General features: G+C 45.9%; 1 protein-coding gene across 1 annotated transcript in view; it reads right to left on the bottom strand.

The window, feature by feature from the left end:
* The window catches only part of dock1 (dedicator of cytokinesis 1), a 459680-nt gene that overhangs the window by 91865 nt on the left and 348541 nt on the right, over nt 1-19274 (bottom strand). Inside the window, exons 32-37 of the mRNA XM_083788125.1 lie at nt 14668-14726; nt 12972-13120; nt 9464-9549; nt 7001-7157; nt 3103-3143; nt 2198-2288 (exon numbers count right to left, since the gene is read on the bottom strand). Coding sequence (XP_083644251.1) covers nt 2198-2288; nt 3103-3143; nt 7001-7157; nt 9464-9549; nt 12972-13120; nt 14668-14726 — 583 coding nt within the window. The remainder of the gene's footprint in view (nt 1-2197; nt 2289-3102; nt 3144-7000; nt 7158-9463; nt 9550-12971; nt 13121-14667; nt 14727-19274) is intronic.

The raw sequence follows: 19274 nt of genomic DNA, 5'->3' as shown, positions 1-19274 counted from the left end.
TTGACTATACACGCCATCTTTATAGCATAATTATGTAAGGTGGTGATGACACAAATTAATCAATTATCCTGACGGTTCGGAGGGCACGCTAAACCGGCATTATAGCCTGCTGCTGTGGATTGTTCCACAGCCTATTCTGGCATATAAATACCGCCAGCTCTTTCTAATCCGGATCATGTTTTTATTTTATTTCAGGCTGTTTTCAATATACCCTGCAGAAGGCAGCCTGTTTGCCGAAACGTTGGAATAATAAAGTTTATAGCATCGTGACTACGAGCTGTGCAGCCTCTTTCCTTTCTTAGTCAATGAGATGACTTGTGGTATAATGATGAATAAATGAATGCAACCTACATTGTGCATAGTTTCGGTACCATATTTTATTTACTGACTATCACATTTCACATTATTGCATTTGACCTCACACCATATGCTATGTCGCGCATATTCATATCATCAGCGCATCTCACCGTCTCGTTTCTGTGATCCAGCACTATAAATATTGCTTGTCTGTCTAATCAACTGTAATGAATCAATCAAACGTTTATTTTGTACCGTAGGCTATGCATATAGTTTCTGTAAGTTTATAAGGCTTGAAAACAGCCTGAAATAAAGTCTGATAGTAGTATTTCAATGTGAACTGATTTCTGATTGGGCTATTAGAGCAGCCTACAACAGAATTCCAATGCATTTGTAGAGGGGGGAGCCCGCTGGCCTAGCGGTCCAGGCGCATGCCACATATAGGCTCTGGCCTGACAGCGCGCCGCGTGTTCGAGTCTCGTTCACGACGACACTCGCTGCGTGTCTCTCCCCCTCTCTCCCTCCCTCTTTCCTGTAACTATCAATAAAGGCACAAAAGCCCCAAAAAAATCTTATGCCATATCACAATAGCAAATATCCTAATGTTTGTCACTCTAGTCTAGACTGTTGTGTTGCCTTTCAATTATTGAAAGGCAAAATGTGACTATACTTTTATTAGAATGACTGTCATTGTGTTGTTGTTTTCTTTCTATGAAAGCATGGAATCACAAAATAACTAGAAAAAGTGCCCTTCTGGGCACAGGTCTCCACCAGGAGGATAGGACTGTGTGTGATGTTTGGCAAAATGTTTAGGAGTAATATAAACATGTTTTTTTGTTTGTTTGTTTCTTCATTTTGTTGAGGAAATGCAGAGCCAGATCACTGATAGGATCTCTGAGGATAGAATTCTGGATGAGCAGTTTTTTTGTTTGATGATCTCTGACTGGGACCAGAAGGAAAACAACTAGCAAAAACACAAGAGTTTTTACAAAATCTCATTGCTTTTACATCTTTCTTGAGAATTCCATTTGACAATTAAAAATCCGATTCCGATCTTTTGAAAATCATGTGATCAGAGCCGATTTCTGATCACATCGGGACAACCCTAGTATGAACTGTGCGTGTGTGCGTGCATGCGTGCGTACCATAGACTGTAAAAATATGGACAAAGGGTTCCCCGGGTCTAACATGAACGTAAAATGAAGCCTGTCAGTCCTTGAATTGTAAGGGCCGATTCATACTCCTATTTTACCGCTGCTTCGGCACTGTAGTGCCGAAATGATTTCGGCTCGTCAGGAATTTTCAGTAGCACCAAAGAGCCGACTTTAGGACGGTACCCGCCCCCCCGAACCTCAAATGACGTCAAATTGTAGGCTCTACAGAGCCGAACCGACTTTTATTCGGCTCTAAAATAGGAGTATGAATCGGCCCTAAGTCGCCATCTTTCTAGATCCGTTTGGGCCCAGCTGGCCCATTGGCTGGCCCAGACAACGAGGCGGGACTTCCCCCCTTCTTCTTTGTTGGTTTTATTTTGACTCAAGTGGGTGGGGGATCCCGTTCATAGACTGTAACGGTAGCCACGCCCCTCAGAACATACGCAACTTTATGGTCATTCTTTTTATAAATGGGACCATAATTTTCCATTATTCCATTCCATTATTATGACATTAGAAATGAGACTTTAAACTAGTGACTGGAAGCAAAAAGTATTCATGACCATGTTTGTTAAGGTAATACATTCTAGGTGAAGTTGGGCCAAAATACATGGACTTCTATGGGGCTATGGGTTTTTTTGGGCCCAATGACAGCGCCACAACAGGCCATTATATGAACTTTCAGGAAATCCCGATTTCCTTGTGGCTTCACAAAATATCTGTCTGACTGCCCCCCTGGTGCGTACCTTCAGCAGCTTGGCGTGCAGCAGCAGTGTGTAGGCAGCCTCGGTGTAGTTGTCACACTCCTTGTGGAGGTCACAGAGTTTGTACAGGTAGCTGCAGGAGAGGACAGAGGGTTTATGGGTAATGTAGTTGTCACACTCCTTGTGGAGGTCACAGAGTTTGTACAGGTAGCTGCAGGAGAGGACAGAGGGTTTATGGGTAATGTAGTTGTCACACTCCTTGTGGAGGTCACACAGTTTGTACAGGTAGCTGCAGGAGAGGACAGAGGGTTTATGGTTAATGTAGTTGTCACACTCCTTGTGGAGGTCACAGAGTTTGTACAGGTAGCTGCAGGAGAGGACAGAGGGTTTATGGGTAATGTAGTTGTCACACTACATTGTGGAGGTCACAGTTTGTACAGGTAGGTGCAGGAGAGGACAGAGGGTTTATGGGTAATGTAGTTGTCACACTCCTTGTGGAGGTCACAGAGTTTGTACAGGTAGCTGCAGGAGAGGACAGAGGGTTTATGGGTAATGTAGTTGTCGCACACTGTGGATTGTGGATGTCAAAGTTTAATGTTTTGTCACCTCACGTGTGGATATTACATGATATATAGATAACTAATAATAAATGTATCAATTTTCCTTCAAAAATGAATTATAATACTCTAGTGTGGCCCGTGGTCAAATACATGGGGTCCTTCACATGAACACAGCTCTAAAACAACAATTGACAACAAAATCTGTCACGTATTTTTGGCTCATTTTCATACCTTATTTTCACGTTGACGTGTGGATGTAAGGTGGATGGAGTAAGGTACATTTCATGCTAAATATATTCATGCAAGGCAGCCATCGTGTTGCAAGAATATGTGATTGCTGCCTTATAGATTTAATTAACATAAGATCATCAGTAACGTATAACTTACCGAATGTACATCTCCTCCCTCTCGATCTCCTTGTAGAAGTTCTATAGGGGAAAAAAGATAACTTGTTTTCAATTTCGCCTCACTAGTGTCCATTGATTTTAACCCATTTTGGGCGGGAACCCCATTTGGTGTTTTAAACATTATGTCATAATTTAGCTATTGAAAAATAGCAGACCTACAAGCTCGTAGTGCGCGTTGCGCCACTCGGTGGCGCGCTACGAAAAGGTTGTGAAAATGTGGTGCAAAGGCCCCATTGCCAACCCCACCTAGGGTATAGGAACTGACGGAGAGGAGAGAACACGCCCCCAGCACCCACAGCACCCCGGAAAGAATGGAACCCGGGAACTTCTAGCTGTGAGGGGACAGAGCTACCGACACCCTGCCCCCTTGAACCCGGGACCTTCTAGCTGTGAGGGGACAGAGCTACCGACACCCTGCCCCCTTGAACCCGGGACCTTCTAGCTGTGAGGGGACAGAGCTACCGACACCCTGCCCCCTTGAACCCGGGACCTTCTAGCTGTGAGGGGACAGAGCTACCGACACCCTGCCCCCTTGAACCCGGGACCTTCTAGCTGTGAGGGGACAGAGCTACCGACACCCTGCCCCCTTGAACCCGGGACCTTCTAGCTGTGAGGGGACAGAGCTACCGACACCCTGCCCCCTTGAACCCGGGACCTTCTAGCTGTGAGGGGACAGAGCTACCGACACCCTGCCCCCTTGAACCCGGGACCTTCTAGCTGTGAGGGGACAGAGCTACCGACACCCTGCCCCCTTGAACCCGGGACCTTCTAGCTGTGAGGGGACAGAGCTACCGACACCCTGCCCCCTTGAACCCGGGACCTTCTAGCTGTGAGGGGACAGAGCTACCGACACCCTGCCCCCTTGAACCCGGGACCTTCTAGCTGTGAGGGGACAGAGCTACCGACACCCTGCCCCCTTGAACCCGGGACCTTCTAGCTGTGAGGGGACAGAGCTACCGACACCCTGCCCCCTTGAACCCGGGACCTTCTAGCTGTGAGGGGACAGAGCTACCGACACCCTGCCCCCTTGAACCCGGGACCTTCTAGCTGTGAGGGGACAGAGCTACCGACACCCTGCCCCCTTGAACCCGGGACCTTCTAGCTGTGAGGGGACAGAGCTACCGACACCCTGCCCCCTTGAACCCGGGACCTTCTAGCTGTGAGGGGACAGAGCTACCGACACCCTGCCCCCTTGAACCCGGGACCTTCTAGCTGTGAGGGGACAGAGCTACCGACACCCTGCCCCCTTGAACCCGGGACCTTCTAGCTGTGAGGGGACAGAGCTACCGACACCCTGCCCCCTTGAACCCGGGACCTTCTAGCTGTGAGGGGACAGAGCTACCGACACCCTGCCCCCTTGAACCCGGGACCTTCTAGCTGTGAGGGGACAGAGCTACCGACACCCTGCCCCCTTGAACCCGGGACCTTCTAGCTGTGAGGGGACAGAGCTACCGACACCCTGCCTCCTTGAACCCGGGACCTTCTAGCTGTGAGGGGACAGAGCTACCGACACCCTGCCCCCTTGAACCCGGGACCTTCTAGCTGTGAGGGGACAGAGCTACCGACACCCTGCCCCCTTGAACCCGGGACCTTCTAGCTGTGAGGGGACAGAGCTACCGACACCCTGCCCCCTTGAACCCGGGACCTTCTAGCTGTGAGGGGACAGAGCTACCGACACCCTGCCCCCTTGAAATTGGTTTCCTGACCTGAAAGTGCATTTGGAGAGACTCCTGTTCTGCAAGCTGAACAAACACTCTAGCTATTTAACCCTTTTTTCTTTTCTTTTTACAAAAACAATACCCCTTTAAATTAATTCTCCAGAGTTTTCTGTGCTGCTGCAACACGGTAGTAAGACATCACATGCCTCTCCAGGGCGCTGCGGTGAAAAAAAGTCAATTTTTCCACAGGCCGCGGCAACGGTCAATATGTCTCAGTCAGACTAAAATGTTGAATATAATCACAGGTACTGAAGGTAGCCCACTTTTCCTACCCTCCCTTTCAGCCCGTTTATTTTGGGCTCCGCAGTACAGACTATTGACCTTTCCCCGTTCCCAGATGAAATGTCATCTCACAAAATAGAGGACCTCCCGGGTGAGTCTCTCTGAGATAATGCGCATAATGCATTCTGACATTCCCCGGCGGTCCGTTTATCGTCTCGTCGTCGGCACCTGCCATCATGTCCTGCTTTTATTGACAGCTATTGCATATCGTCGATGTCGCGCGGAAACCTTGCATGTGCAAAAGCATTCCTATTTACAAACCTTTTTTTTAACCCATTCTGACCTGAGATCAGATTCTAAAAATGTCTTCTACATCCTGACAGTTTTCTGAAAAAGCTATGTTTCTATGTCAGTGGTTTTTCGCTTTAAAAAAAATAGCAGACCTACAAGCTCATAGCTCGTATGAGCTTGTAGATCTGCTATTTTTCAATAGCTAAAGCATGACATGATGCTAACACCAAAAGGGGTTCCCACCCAAAATGGGTTAAATATTAAAAATAGCCGATCTACAAGCTCACAACGCGACGCAGTACGTGTGACACTCCCGCATATAATGAAGCAGGGCATTCATTTACGAAAAAAACAAACAAACAGACAGACAGACATAAAAAGTTGAAATAAGGAGATACAAGGTTTCCGCCCCGATTGCAGTGATAAAAAGCAAAGCCTTGCGGGCAGCTTGTATAAAGCCTGAGGAATACTAAGTTGTGAGTGCTGCAGGAAAGATTGCAGATCTACAAGCTCCAAACGTGACGCACTGCACTCACATTAAGAGCTTGTGGATCCGATATATTTGCTGTGTCACACGTGTGTGTGTAAATCAGGCTCGATGTTCTATAATGACCTGTCAATAGTGCCTGTCGAAAGCATTGACACAAGCAATCCCACGTCAGTTTGCATTATTCTAAGTGTTTATGTGTGTGTGTGTGTGTGTGTGTGTGTGTGTGTGTGTGTGTGTGTTCAAAGCTACTCGCTGTGCATTGCCGGTGCTGGAGTCGTTTTTAGCTCCTTTTTAGTGGTGCTAAAGCACGATATATATAAACAATGCAGTGCGGCAATGCAGTGGGCTCTGAGCAGGTCATCGCTATAGAGGGACCCCAAATAATTTACAGAACACTAAGATTGTAATGATAATATCCTTTACTACTTTAATGCTTTATAACCTAAGTGAAGGTGAGTAAAATGAATGAATACATTTACGATTTACTTCCATCGATGGACTCAACTCATCCATTGCCAATAATAAATCATTGTCTGGATTGCTGCCAGAATCCAGAGAGTTTTTTTTCACTATATAACCTTTGAAAAATCACAGAATATTATGGGTCGTCACGACCCGCCCGCAAGTGGGTCTCTTCCACTTAGACAGTTATTTTCTCCCGGTGCGATAAGGTTAATCCTGTCAGAGATACGGCTTCTCGAGTGCACGCATGTTTTAGCGACTTCGTCTAGTGGTGCCAAATTTCTCAGAGATAAATGGTAATGGTTTTTTTATTACGTCCTTGGCAGGGAATTTAAATTAGAATATATTTCAATTAAACAAAACTGTTTAGCCATTAGAAGGTTAATGTGACAGTGACAGGGGACAGACAATGACAGTGTTAGTCCCCTGATAGTGACAACAGGGGACGACCAATTACAGGTCTATTTCAGCAGGTTTAATGTTCATCTTGGTTTATAAATGTCAGCATCAGGGCAGGAAGTTCAGGGAGGTCATGATGCGTTGTGTGCGGGTCGTGATGTGTTATGTGTGTGTGTGTGTGTGTGTCAGGTCTCACCAGCAAATTGACGGTGCAGCTCATAAAGGTATGTGCGTGCATGTGTGTGTGTGTGTGTGTGTGTGTGTGTGTGTGTGTGTGTGCGTGCGTGCGGTCTCACCAGCACATTGACGGTGCAGCTCATGCGGTTCTCCTTGTTCTCGTCGTGCATGATGGTTCTGTAGTCCAGCAGCCTCTCCAGCAGACGGACCACCAGCGTCACAAAGTTCTCTCCGCTCTTGGCCAGGTACATGTGCTTCCTGCAGTGCTCCAGCAAGCTGCAGCGCGCACACACGCACGCACACACACATACACACACATACACACACACACACACACATGAAGACAATTATTTATTTTATTACAAGTTCTCTGAAATTGTACATTTAAATATGCAAATGAGGCATTATAGGAAAATATGCAAAAAAATATACAATATGAAAAAGCTATGTTTCCTAAACCAGTGGTTTTCAACCAGTGGTCCGGGGACCACCGGTGGTCCTTGAGGAGGTTCCAGGTGGTCCCCAGCAAAGAATAATGGAGAGTTGGTAACCAAATGGACCCTTATTAGATCTTAGATGATTATGAATTAATACAAATCCCCAAAACATATAAAAGGCACTCCTCCTGGCGCCATGATGGGATTTCATGAAAAACACGTTAACAGTTTCCGTGCCGCGAATGGATTACTCCAGGTTAATGTCGCTGCCGTATCGGACATACCCGCCTTTTGTTTTATGTGTTTAATCCGCCGTAATGTAATGAATCAAAAGAAAATCCGTCTTCGTCGCGGAGTATGAGACTGGATGCCTTCGATGTGATGACGAAACCGGAAATCGTCACATGCTGTGGGCTGCTAGGGCTTCTGGGAAATTGAGGCCAATGGAAATGCATTGAGTGCAACGCCTCATTGAAACCAATCTTGTGTGCGTCTTCCGGGTGCACCAAGATGGTGGATGCTACACACAGATCATAACAAACCACGGGAGCTTTTTTTGATGGATTTTCGCGGATTAAAAGCCCAAATAATTCAGCGTATGCTCTAAAGGTAATACAACAATCTCGGCAGTGAAGGGGGGTTGATTAAAATGCGGGTTAATCGTAAAAAACAGTCAAACTGTTAATTAAAGGTTTTATGACATTCATATTCATTTATTTTTCTTATTTCTTTTAGGTTTTATGACCTCAATTACACCCAAAAAAACTGAACTTTGAACATTCAGTGGATTTTCTGTGGTCTGAAGTTTTCTTTGGGGTTTGGAAGCCTTTTGAGCTACAATAAAAACAGGCAACACAGTGAAAACAGTGACATCTGCTGACAAATCCCATTGACATATATGGGATTTGCAGGATCTTACATCACAATCTGCCGGCAAATCAGAGCACCTGTTTGAGCCAGAAAACCCCAGATCACAGAAAATCTACTGAATGTTAAAAGTTCATGTTTTTTGGGTCCATTTGAGCTTAGAAAAATAAGAACAATTCCAAAACCTTTTTTTTTTAATGTCACAATCCCTTTAAGTAAAACAAGAGTTTTCGTTGTGAGGCGACCGCCACGATGTCAATGTCTTCTTATAATCAGACATTTGGCTCTCACAAGTATACCGTAGCAATACAAGCACACCCAACGTCACAAACATGTTGTTGAAGAGAGAAAAACAGTGTGCCAAACAGAGCATCATGCTGGCATCTGACGGAGAGCCTGAGAGCATGTGGAAGTGGAGTGGGGTGATCACGGGTGCCAAGCTGTGATTATATATTTCTTTTTGCATCTTTTCCTCATGTCGCAATTAGCATTATCTAAGTTGTCAGCACGGCTCAGGCGCTAATCCAGGCCATTAAGCCATTTTGGGCGGGAGCATTATGTTATGCTTTAGCTATTGAAAAATAGCAGATCTACGAGCTCATATGAGCTTGTAGGTCTGCTATTTTTGAAAAAAAAAAAAGGATTTAGAAGATTCTTTTTTAATTTCGAGGTCAGGCCTGAATGGGTTAACCCGTTAAGACCCGAGGTCGATTCCACACACACGTCTTCTAAATCCTAACACTTTTCTGAATTTTTTTTTTTTGTTATGTATGTTTCTGTAATAGCGTTCATCACTATATCATGTCAAGGACGCCCAAACCTATATGTATTTGGCCGCCGACCCCCATCTCAAAATATGTTGTTCCAGAGAAGCAAAGGTTTGAGTTAAAACATATATATATTCAAAGATTTGCAGAAAAAGTTCACGATTTTTCATAAACAGCCGATCTACAATCTCGGAGCGCTGCAAAAAAGTGACACGCTATATATAAAATAATGTTATTTTCGGCTCAAATCTATAGCACGACCCAGATGCTTTACCGCCGGTGTAAATGGGTTAACCCATTCTGGGCGGGAACCCCTTTTGGTGTTTTAAGCATTATGGTATACTTTAGCTATTGAAAAATAGCAGATCTACAAGCTCATAGCGCGCCACCAAGTGGCGCGCTACGAGCTTGTAGGTCTGCTATTTTAAAAAAATCATGAAAATGTGGCACAAATCTTTGAATATAAATATATTTCAGAGCGAAGGGGCTAAACGGGTTAATCAGCACTTACATTTTCTGAAAGAGAACTTTGTACTGCTCGTCTCCGCGGCCCCCCTCCACCTCGTGATCCAGCTTGGTGATGATCTCGTTCTCAAACTGCAATTAGACACCAGAAAGCAGCCGTAAATAATCAGCCCTGGATCATTTTTCAATTCATTAAACGCCCTCTCTCTCTCTCCTCTCTCTCTCCTCTCTCGCTCCCTCGCTCTCTCTCTCTCTCTCTCTCTCTCTCTCTCCTCTCTCTCCTCTCTCTCCTCTCCTCTCTCCTCTCTCTCTCTCTCTCCTCTCTCTCTCTCTCTCTCTCTCCTCTCTCCTCTCTCCTCTCTCCTCCCTCTCCCTCTCTCTCTCCCACGCTCGCAGTGTTTCTATCGCAGCACGATCCAGTACTCGGAACTTTTACTTAAAGGACCACTTCGCCACTTTTCAACCTATCTTCATAGGTCCTCACTAATAATCATGATAAAATGGCACAATCTTTTTCTTCAAACACAAGTGTTTGAATGCACCCCCCCCCCCCATCAAACACGTGTGTTTGATGGGGGGAGTGTTTGGTGAAACCACATGACTTCCATTGGAAAAGCATTGAGGCGGCCATCAAACACGGACGGAAAGTAAAAGTAGCAATAGAGAAATAAATAAAAAACACTATAAGTTACAAGTAAAAGTTTGCAAAAGTACAAAAGTATTGCTGTCAAAGTATAGGCTACTTACAGAAGAGTATGAAAAATGAGAGCAGAGGGGTGTCGCGAGGGAGAGAAAGAGAGTCGATAAATATACACACTGGTTTGAGCGACAGTTTGAGGATCAAAGAGGTTTAGTCAGAAGCACTTTTTACTGTTCCTTTGGTTCAATATTTCTAACACCCAGGGTGTTCAATAGCCCTGGATTTATCAAAGAAAATAAAAAAGTAGACACATCGATATTTAACCGGGGGGGGGGGGGGGGGGGGGGTCCTGACAAAGGACAAATGACAATGTAAAAGGTTTGAGCGACAGAGACGAAGAGTTCTTATAATTGTCACGACGGGGGCCTGCCCCCCCCCCCCCCCCCCCCCCCCCCCCCATCTCTTCTTGGCTGGTAGGTTTAATTGTGAACAAGTACTGTATGCATCTTTTATACCTGGCAGGTTTAGCTATTGAAAAATAGCAGATCTACAAGCTCATAGTGCTTGAAAAAAAATCGTTAAAATGTGCCTCAAATCTTTCCGAAAATGGTCATGATTTGGAAGATTTTATTTATTTATTTCGACGTCAGGCCTGAATGGGTTAAAACAAAAGCCACCATATTAGCATTCATGGGGGCTGGAGCCCCGGCGCCCCGCCCCCACAGAGACGACGTCACTGATTCATTCATGGGGGCTCGAGCCCCGGGGCCCCTCCCCCACAGAGACGACGTCACTGACCAGCGAGCTATAAGCCACCAGGACATCATGCAGGTCAGTGACTACAACGTGACTCTCCTGTCTCCTCTCCTTTGCAACCACATAAAGACCTTGGGATCTTATCAGCAGATGCTTATCACTGTAGTCCGACTCCAGTGATACGCTATCAGCAGCCATTTATCACTGGACCCCAGCACTCTACTGCTCGCTATACACGTCCAACATTACAATTACCTGCACGGAATGAGGTGTTATTAACTCTCTTTAAAAGGTCTTTACGGTAGGCATTGATTCTCAAAGTGGTAAATGGTGCATTTATATAGCACCGTTATCTTTTTATCCAAGCGCTTCTATCCAAAGTGCTTTACATATAGATTGTGCATTACATTCACCCATTCATACGGGAAACCGTGCAAGGCACCAACCAGCACATCGGGAGCAATTAGTGGTCCAGTGTCTTGCTCAAGGACACTTAAAGACGCAGACTCTGGGGGAGCTCGGTATCGAACCGGGAACCCCATGGCTCCCATCCGGCTCCGGGGGAGCTCAGGCTCGGCTCAGGGGGTTCAAAAGTAGTTCATCATTTTAACAACTTTATCCATTATATGTTTGCAATAAAATCTACAAGCTTACAGTGTGTCATTTGGGTGAATGCAAGCTTCTTTGAAAACTGAAGATTTTGAATAATCTTTGCATTTCTTTTTTTTTTGGGGGGGGGGGGGACTTATCTGTTGTGGTTAATTAAGTTTAGGCTCTGTTTAATAATGTAATGTTTAGGTACTTCTCTACTAGTTCAGTTTAGGAGAACATGGGTTCACAGACCACATGATGTACGTGAGCAGCCTTGACCCTTGACCCCGAGCTCCTGTCTTATATCTTAGCATGTCTTCTCCTCTCTCTGCCGTTGTTTCCCCAGCTCTCTATTCTCCTATCCGGAGAATAAAACAGATTGTTGCTCACATCGTGTGATATTGTAGCTCTGCTATTTTTCTGGAAACATTTCAGACGTGAAACTGTGTCAGTGGGTTCTATAAATTCTGAACCAAAAGAAAAGCATTAACAAGAGCTTGTGACTAGATTTTAGACGTCCGGCAGCTAAAATGTACAGTAAATGCCCCTAAAGATTACAAGTTGGCATTCAATATTATATACAGTTACGGTTGAGTCGCCGGTCCGCCTTTCATTATGTAAACAACGTCATATAACTGCCGCACAATGGGAATTCGGAAACGCTTCTGCCCAGTCGAATTTCACACAGCGAACAGCGCCTCTCGCCTGGCAAACCGAGTCGTTGTGACTGTCATGGTGATATACCAACCCGCTGGAAGCTGCATGTGAAGTGGAACTATATACCAACCCACTGGAAGCTGCGCGTGAAGTGGAATTATATACTGTACCAACCCGCTGGAAGCTGCATGTGAAGTGGAACTATACCAACCCACTGGAAGCTGCATGTGAAGTGGAACTATACCAACCCCCTGGAAGCTGCATGTGAAGTGGAACTATATACCAACCCGCTGGAAGCTGCACGTGAAGTGGAACTATATACCAACCCGCTGGAAGCTGCACGTGAAGTGGAACTATACCAACCCGCTGGAAGCTGCATGTGAAGTGGAACTATACCAACCCGCTGGAAGCTGCATGTGAAGTGGAACTATATACCAACCCGCTGGAAGCTGCATGTGAAGTGGAACTATATACCAACCCGCTGGAAGCTGCATGTGAAGTGGAACTATATACCAACCCGCTGGAAGCTGCGTGTGAAGTGGAACTATACCAACCCGCTGGAAGCTGCATGTGAAGTGGAACTATATACCAACCCGCTGGAAGCTGCACGTGAAGTGGAACTATATACCAACCAGCTGGAAGCTGCACGTGAAGTGGAACTATACCAACCCGCTGGAAGCTGCATGTGAAGTGGAACTATACAGTACCAACCCGCTGGAAGCTGCATGTGAAGTGGAACTATATACCAACCAGCTGGAAGCTGCATGTGAAGTGGAACTACTGTATACCAACCCGCTGGAAGCTGCATGTGAAGTGGAACTATACAGTACCAACCCGCTGGAAGCTGCATGTGAAGTGGAACTATATACCAACCAGCTGGAAGCTGCATGTGAAGTGGAACTATACCAACCCGCTGGAAGCTGCATGTGAAGTGGAACTCGCACTGCATCATGTCGAAGAAGATGGGAATGGTGGCCTTGCGCAGCTCGATCTCGGGGACGAGCGTCATCTCCAGGATGGGACCCACCATCTCCGGGATGAACTTGATCTTGTGCGGGCCTAATAGGGCGAGATGCGAAATACACACATCAATGCACTGAACATTTATGAAACATGAGACATGCTTACCACTTTAGTCCCTATACAGCACGACACTGTGCGGTAGGAGTTGTCCTTTCATGGGCATTAACCCATTTTGACCTGAGATCAGATTCTAAAAATGTCTTCTACATCCTGACAGTTTTCAGAAAAAGTTATGTTTCTATGTCAGTGGTTTTTCGAATTTTCAAAAATAGCAGACCTACAAGCTCGTAGCGCGCCACTCGGTGGCGCGCTATGAGCTTGTAGATCTGCTATTTTTCAATAGCTAAAGCATAACATAATGCATAAGCTTGGAATGAAAAAGGTTGAGAATCAACCGATTCAAACTGAAAATCTCTAATTAAGACAAGTGGAAGGTGCAATCCAACTTCGACCTAAAAGGAACGCGTGGCGTGGGCACACACACCAAACATATCCCACAATGCCTCGGCTCTCTCTCTCTCTCTCTCTCCCTCTCTCTCTCTCTCTCTCTCTCTCTCTCTCTCTCTCCCTCCCTCCCTCTCTCTCTCTCCCTCTCTCTCTCTCTCCCCCTCATGACACGACTAGCTGAGGCTGGAAACACCAGTCAACATAAAAAGCAATTAGCACCTCTCTCTGTCTATTCTGAGACATTGTTCGTTCGTTCCGTAAGACGTGTGATTACAGCCAGAACATTTAGAGGGAACACGATCAGACAAAATGGAACATTGAGAGAATGCAGTATGTGTGTGTGTGTGTGTGTGTGTGTGTGTGTGTGTCTGTGTGTGTGTGTGTGTGGTCTGATTATTGAGACCTGGTCATGGGAATTAATCCAGCCAGAAAATAGTCATTCTGTAGATGGGTTGCTAGCATGCAGTGATAGAAGAAGAACTCCGATATCGAGGCAGAAACCTCTTATCTCCATCTTTAAAAGAATTGTGTTTTCTCGTAAATCAACGACCTGCAATACTTGATCATACTGTACATACAGCGTCACACAAAAGCATCATACATAGCTACAAACTGGAAAAGTGGCGCGACACGTGTCAAGCTGCAGCTATTTTTGCTTTTTTTTAATTTGAATCATGTAAAGTAAAGGTTTTGGTTCTCCCCCGACAGAGACTATTATGTTACTAATACTATACTATTATAATCACAGTTATAACAAGTAAAAGGTCTGTATTCAAATTGTTACTTGAGTAAAAGTATTGGCATAAAAATATACTAACAATACTCACAATACTAACAATATAGTAGAATTGAAAATCTACAAGCTCACAACGTGTCGCGATGCAGAGTGAGCTTGTAGATCAGCAATTTTTTTTAAAGAAGAAATAGGTCGGGAGTGGCTTATTGTCGGTATCAGCTGGTAGCATGCGGGAGTCTGTCCGCGTAACAATGCACTAGAAAAACAAAAACATGCGTGTAAAGTAAAAATATCTATATAAATAATGTACTTCCACCACTGGGACCATGTGAGGGGCAACGTGAGACTGCATGTGTGAAAGCGTGTGTGAAGGAGAAGAAGGTGCATATTTATACGTTACCTAGATTGTACCACATATCCCTGATTTCAAAGCCAATCTGTCTCCTCATGTCCTGGTATCTGAAAAACACCAAAAACAAACAAACATCTTACAATCACATCAAAGGAATAGGAATTAAAACAATTCCAAAAAGGTAGCACATCCAAAAAATTACAAATGGCGGACAAAGTACTCACATTTCCATTTCCATTTCTTTCTTAGTTGGCACACACATTAAAAAGGAACGCTTACGCGTTTGGGCTATGCAGCCTTCATCAGAGCATGATAGTTATCAATCACAGCAGCGTTTTAGTACGCCTTTAGCAGAGCCATTACCAAACACTTATTCAGAGCAACAATAAAGTGTTTTATTGAACTCTATCAAAGAACAGGTGAAATCACATAAATGCATCACATACTGGCCTGAAAGAAACTAGGATACCAGTTAAACAATGAACCCAACATCTGTCTAAACTCTAAATAACACGCTATCTAAACAATATCGTTCTGCTGCTTAGTAGCCATATCAATCGCTGTAGCGTCAATCGAAATAAACAGTTGGCAAGAAGGGGTACAGAGAGAGTTTTTTCCAAGGGGTAAGCATGATCAAAAGCAATAATGTTAAAAACCTTTCCAAAAATGTTAAACATACCAGATCTACAAGCTCACAACACGCTGCGATGCGACGTGTTTTGAGCATGCACCGATTTTTTGTTGTTGTACAACAAAGTATATTCAGTAGGGATTAAGTGGTTAAGGAAATGTCAACAACACAGCAAAGATACCTTTTGCAAATACATGACCCCAGCATCTGAGAGGCAGGTCTTAACTTCTGACCTCTTGTGTTTGGGTCTTGCTCGGTTCGAAATGCATACGTGCAAATAATACCGGATTCCACATCATTCACCAAATTGCAAACACAACAAGCCGTGGACAATTTATTTCTTGAACAGAACACGGCACTTGAACGTCACTTGACAACCGAGACCAAAAAAACAAACCAGGGTTTAGACAAGAAAATATTTTTCAATTTCCTAAAGTGTCTGTCTCTTGAAAAGATGCATTGGTTTTTTTCAAAGTGGAAGTGAGAGCTGATAGCAGAGTGCTTAGGGTGTGTACTCCTTCAAAACCGCTCTCAAAGACAGATGAGTGATGACCTATTCGTTAAGACTGAAAAAAAGAGCTGGGTGAAAGAAGATGGGAGAAATGGACAGAGTACTTAGCTGGGGGGGGGGGGTGGATGTGGAGTGAATATGGGTGGTGTCCTTCCGGTTGTCATTGAATGTAACGAACCCAAAAACCTGTAATATGTATTGCTGCTGTTGTACATCCCCATGACCTCTTGTTTTTTTGTTTTTTTTGTCTTTTTGTTTTTACTCAGTTTTTTTTTTTTTTTTTTACTGTTGATGTTTCTGTCCTAGTGTATGTCTTGTTTGTCTTTTTTGTCTGTCTTGCATATTCGAAAATCCTAAAATAAAGAGTAAAAAAAAAAAAAAGAAAGAAAAAAACGCTCTCAAAGGGCACCTACGGGACGGCTGCAATTCAAAATTGGCCCCCAGTAAAAATCTGCCTACATTCCTCTCCAAAAAAGCTATTAAAAAGAACCTACAAAAAGCCAGAGGTATACTTGGGTTTTCGAGCAGATGTTGTGCACCAAAAATAGCCGATCTACAAGCTCAAAACACGTCGCAGTGCGGCAGAGGACGAGGGGCAGGAAACGTCCCCTAAATGTTTGCTTGTCTCTGCACGCTCTAACCTGCTCACACAAGGGACAGACAGCAAACCGACCACGCTGTCCCCTGCTCACACAAGGGACAAACAGCAAACCGACCACGTTGCCCGCTGCTCACACAAGGGACAAACAGCAAACCGACCACGTTGTCCCCTGCTCACACAAGGGACAAACAGCAAACCGACCACGGTTGTCCGCTGCTCACACAAGGGACAAACAGCAAACCGACCACGTTGCCCGCTGCTCACACAAGGGACAAACAACAAACCGACCACGTTGTCCCCTGCTCACACAAGGGACAAACAACAAACCGACCACGTTGTCCCCTGCTCACACAAGGGACAAACAGCAAACCGACCACGTTGCCGCTGCTCACACAAGGGACAAACAGCAAACCGACCACGTTGCCCGCTGCTAACACAAGGGACAAACAGCAAACCGACCACGTTGCCCGCTGCTCACACAAGGGACAAACAACAAACCGACCACGTTGCCCGCTGCTCACACAAGGGACAAACAGCAAACCGACCACGTTGCCCGCTGCTCACACAAGGGACAAACAGCAAACCGACCACGTTGCCCGCTGCTCACACAAGGGACAAACAACAACCGACCACGTTGCTCGCTGCTCACACAAGGGACAAACAGCAAACCGACCACGTTGCCCGCTGCTCACACAAGGGACAAACAACAAACCGACCACGTTGTCCCCTGCTCACACAAGGGACAGACAACAAACGGACCACGTTGTCCCCTGCTCACACAAGGGACAGACGGTGAACCGCCCACGTTGCTCGGCCCACCTACTCCAGTGGCGCCGTCAGACCTAAAAGTGTGGGGACATTATTATTATTATTATCACCACTGACGGCATGGCGGTCAGTGTTTGGTTTCGTGTAGAAGCATGCAACGGCAGCCAATACACGACGACGATTGCGCAAAACAACATGGGAACGCTGCTAGAGAGACCATCGGCGGCCGGTTAATAAACCATTCATTCCTCAATAGTGCGGGGACATTCATACCCTTTCTCCGGCGTCTATGCCCCGCTCACACAAAAAGACAAACGGTGAGACGGGGAGGACAGCAACGGGAGCAGTGGAACTGGAGTGGTCGGAGATGACACCTATCAGCCCGACAACAAAGATGTCACACTGACCGATGTCCCTCTGGGATATCTGGACCTGCTCTGACGGGGTCACAAAGAGGCCACTCGTCCACACCTCCGCGTTTGTGGCGTTACCTTGTGGACAGGCAACACAGTGAGAGAGAGAGAGAGAGATGGGAGGGGGGATGGGGGACTGTCACCTGGCTCTCTGCTCAAAAATAGCAGATCTGTAATTCTACCACCATAGCCTCATGATGGAGTGATGGTGAGAGGTAAAATTGCAAAAATTGGGATGAAACGCCCAGATATTTGAAAGACATGTGCTACAAGGGGAGGGGACAAGGTGACACTGCGTTCTGACACCATAAGGCTACCACTGCTGCACTGTCATCGCCTCTCTGGAAATAATAGACCCGAGGCGGCTGCAGCAGATGTCATTCCCAAATTAATTACTCTAGCGTGGACATTTGGTCATTTGGGACACTTTGATCTGTGGTGCCTTTGTGTCTTGTGTTTGTGTGCCGTGTGTGCGTGTGTGTGCCGTGTGTGTGCCGTGTGTGTGTGTGTGTGTGTGTGTGTGCGTGTATCTGGATGATTGAGATGGGGATCGACATGCCGTCCTCATCTCAGACAGATGAAAGGTGACTCGTCAACAGTCGCTGCAGCACTGAGACCTAATACACATGTGCCAGCTGCCAAAATAACTATTATGACCCTGTCCCCCCTGCGTGCGTGCAGGGGGGACAGTCTCTGATTTGGTGTCACACGGTGAGAATAGCTCGATAGGGTTACAGACCCATGATTCTTCGCATCGTTTTCATTTTGATTTCATTTGTTTTATTATGCCCTACTTTGACTTGCTCTTCTAGCTTTTGTTGTTTTTTGGCATCCTATTAATTATTATCTTAATGTACTTTGGGCTACATTGTATGCATGAAAGGTGCTATACAAATAAAGTAATTATTATTACATTTATTAATATTATTATCACGATGCATTGTGAGCTTGGGGATAGCTCGTGTTGTTTGGGAAATAAAGAACAATGAGAATTTTGGAAAAACTGGCACACTCAAAAATAGGTGTGAAGGAGGGAAGAGGAGAGGAGGGGAGGGGAGGGAAAGGTGAGGAAAGGAGAGGAGAGGTGAGGAGGGGAGAGGAAAGGCGAGAAGAGGAGGGAAAGGTGAGGAAAGGAGAGGAGAGGAGAGGAGGGGAGAGGAAAGGGCGAGAAGAGGAGGGAAAGGTGAGGAAAGGTGAGGAAAGGAGAGAGAGGTGAGGAGGGGAGAGGAAAGGCGAGAAGAGGAGGGAAAGGTGAGGAAATGAGAGGAGAGGAGAAGAGGGAAGGTGGAGAGGCAAAGGTGAGAAGAGGATGGAAACGTGAGGAGAGGAGAGGAGAGGGAGGAGAGGAAAGAGAGGAGAGGAGAGGAGAGGAGAGGAGAGGAGAGGAGAGGAGAGGAGAGGAGAGGAGAGGAGAGGAGAGGAGAGGAGAGGAGAGGAGAGGAGAGGAGAGGAGAGGAGAGGAGAGGAGAGGAGAGGAGAGGAGAGGAGAGGAGAGGAGAGGGAGAGGAGAGGAGAGGAGAGGAGAGGAGAGGAGAGGAGAGGAGAGGAGAGGAGAGGAGAGGAGAGGAGAGGAGAGGGAGATGTCAGATTGCTCCAAAAGGAGGGAGGGGGTGGACGTGAAGGAGAGAGGCATGATAAGACAGAGAGAGTAAGGAGGAAGAGAGGATAAAGAGGAGTAGAGAGAGAGAGAGACGGAGAGAGACGGAGAGAGACAGAGAGAGAGACATGGAG

This window comes from Protomyctophum parallelum (genome assembly GCF_964188405.1).
Source record: "Protomyctophum parallelum genome assembly, chromosome: 17".
Classification (NCBI taxonomy): domain Eukaryota; kingdom Metazoa; phylum Chordata; class Actinopteri; order Myctophiformes; family Myctophidae; genus Protomyctophum; species Protomyctophum parallelum.
This window is presented reverse-complemented; position numbering and strand designations above follow the sequence as displayed.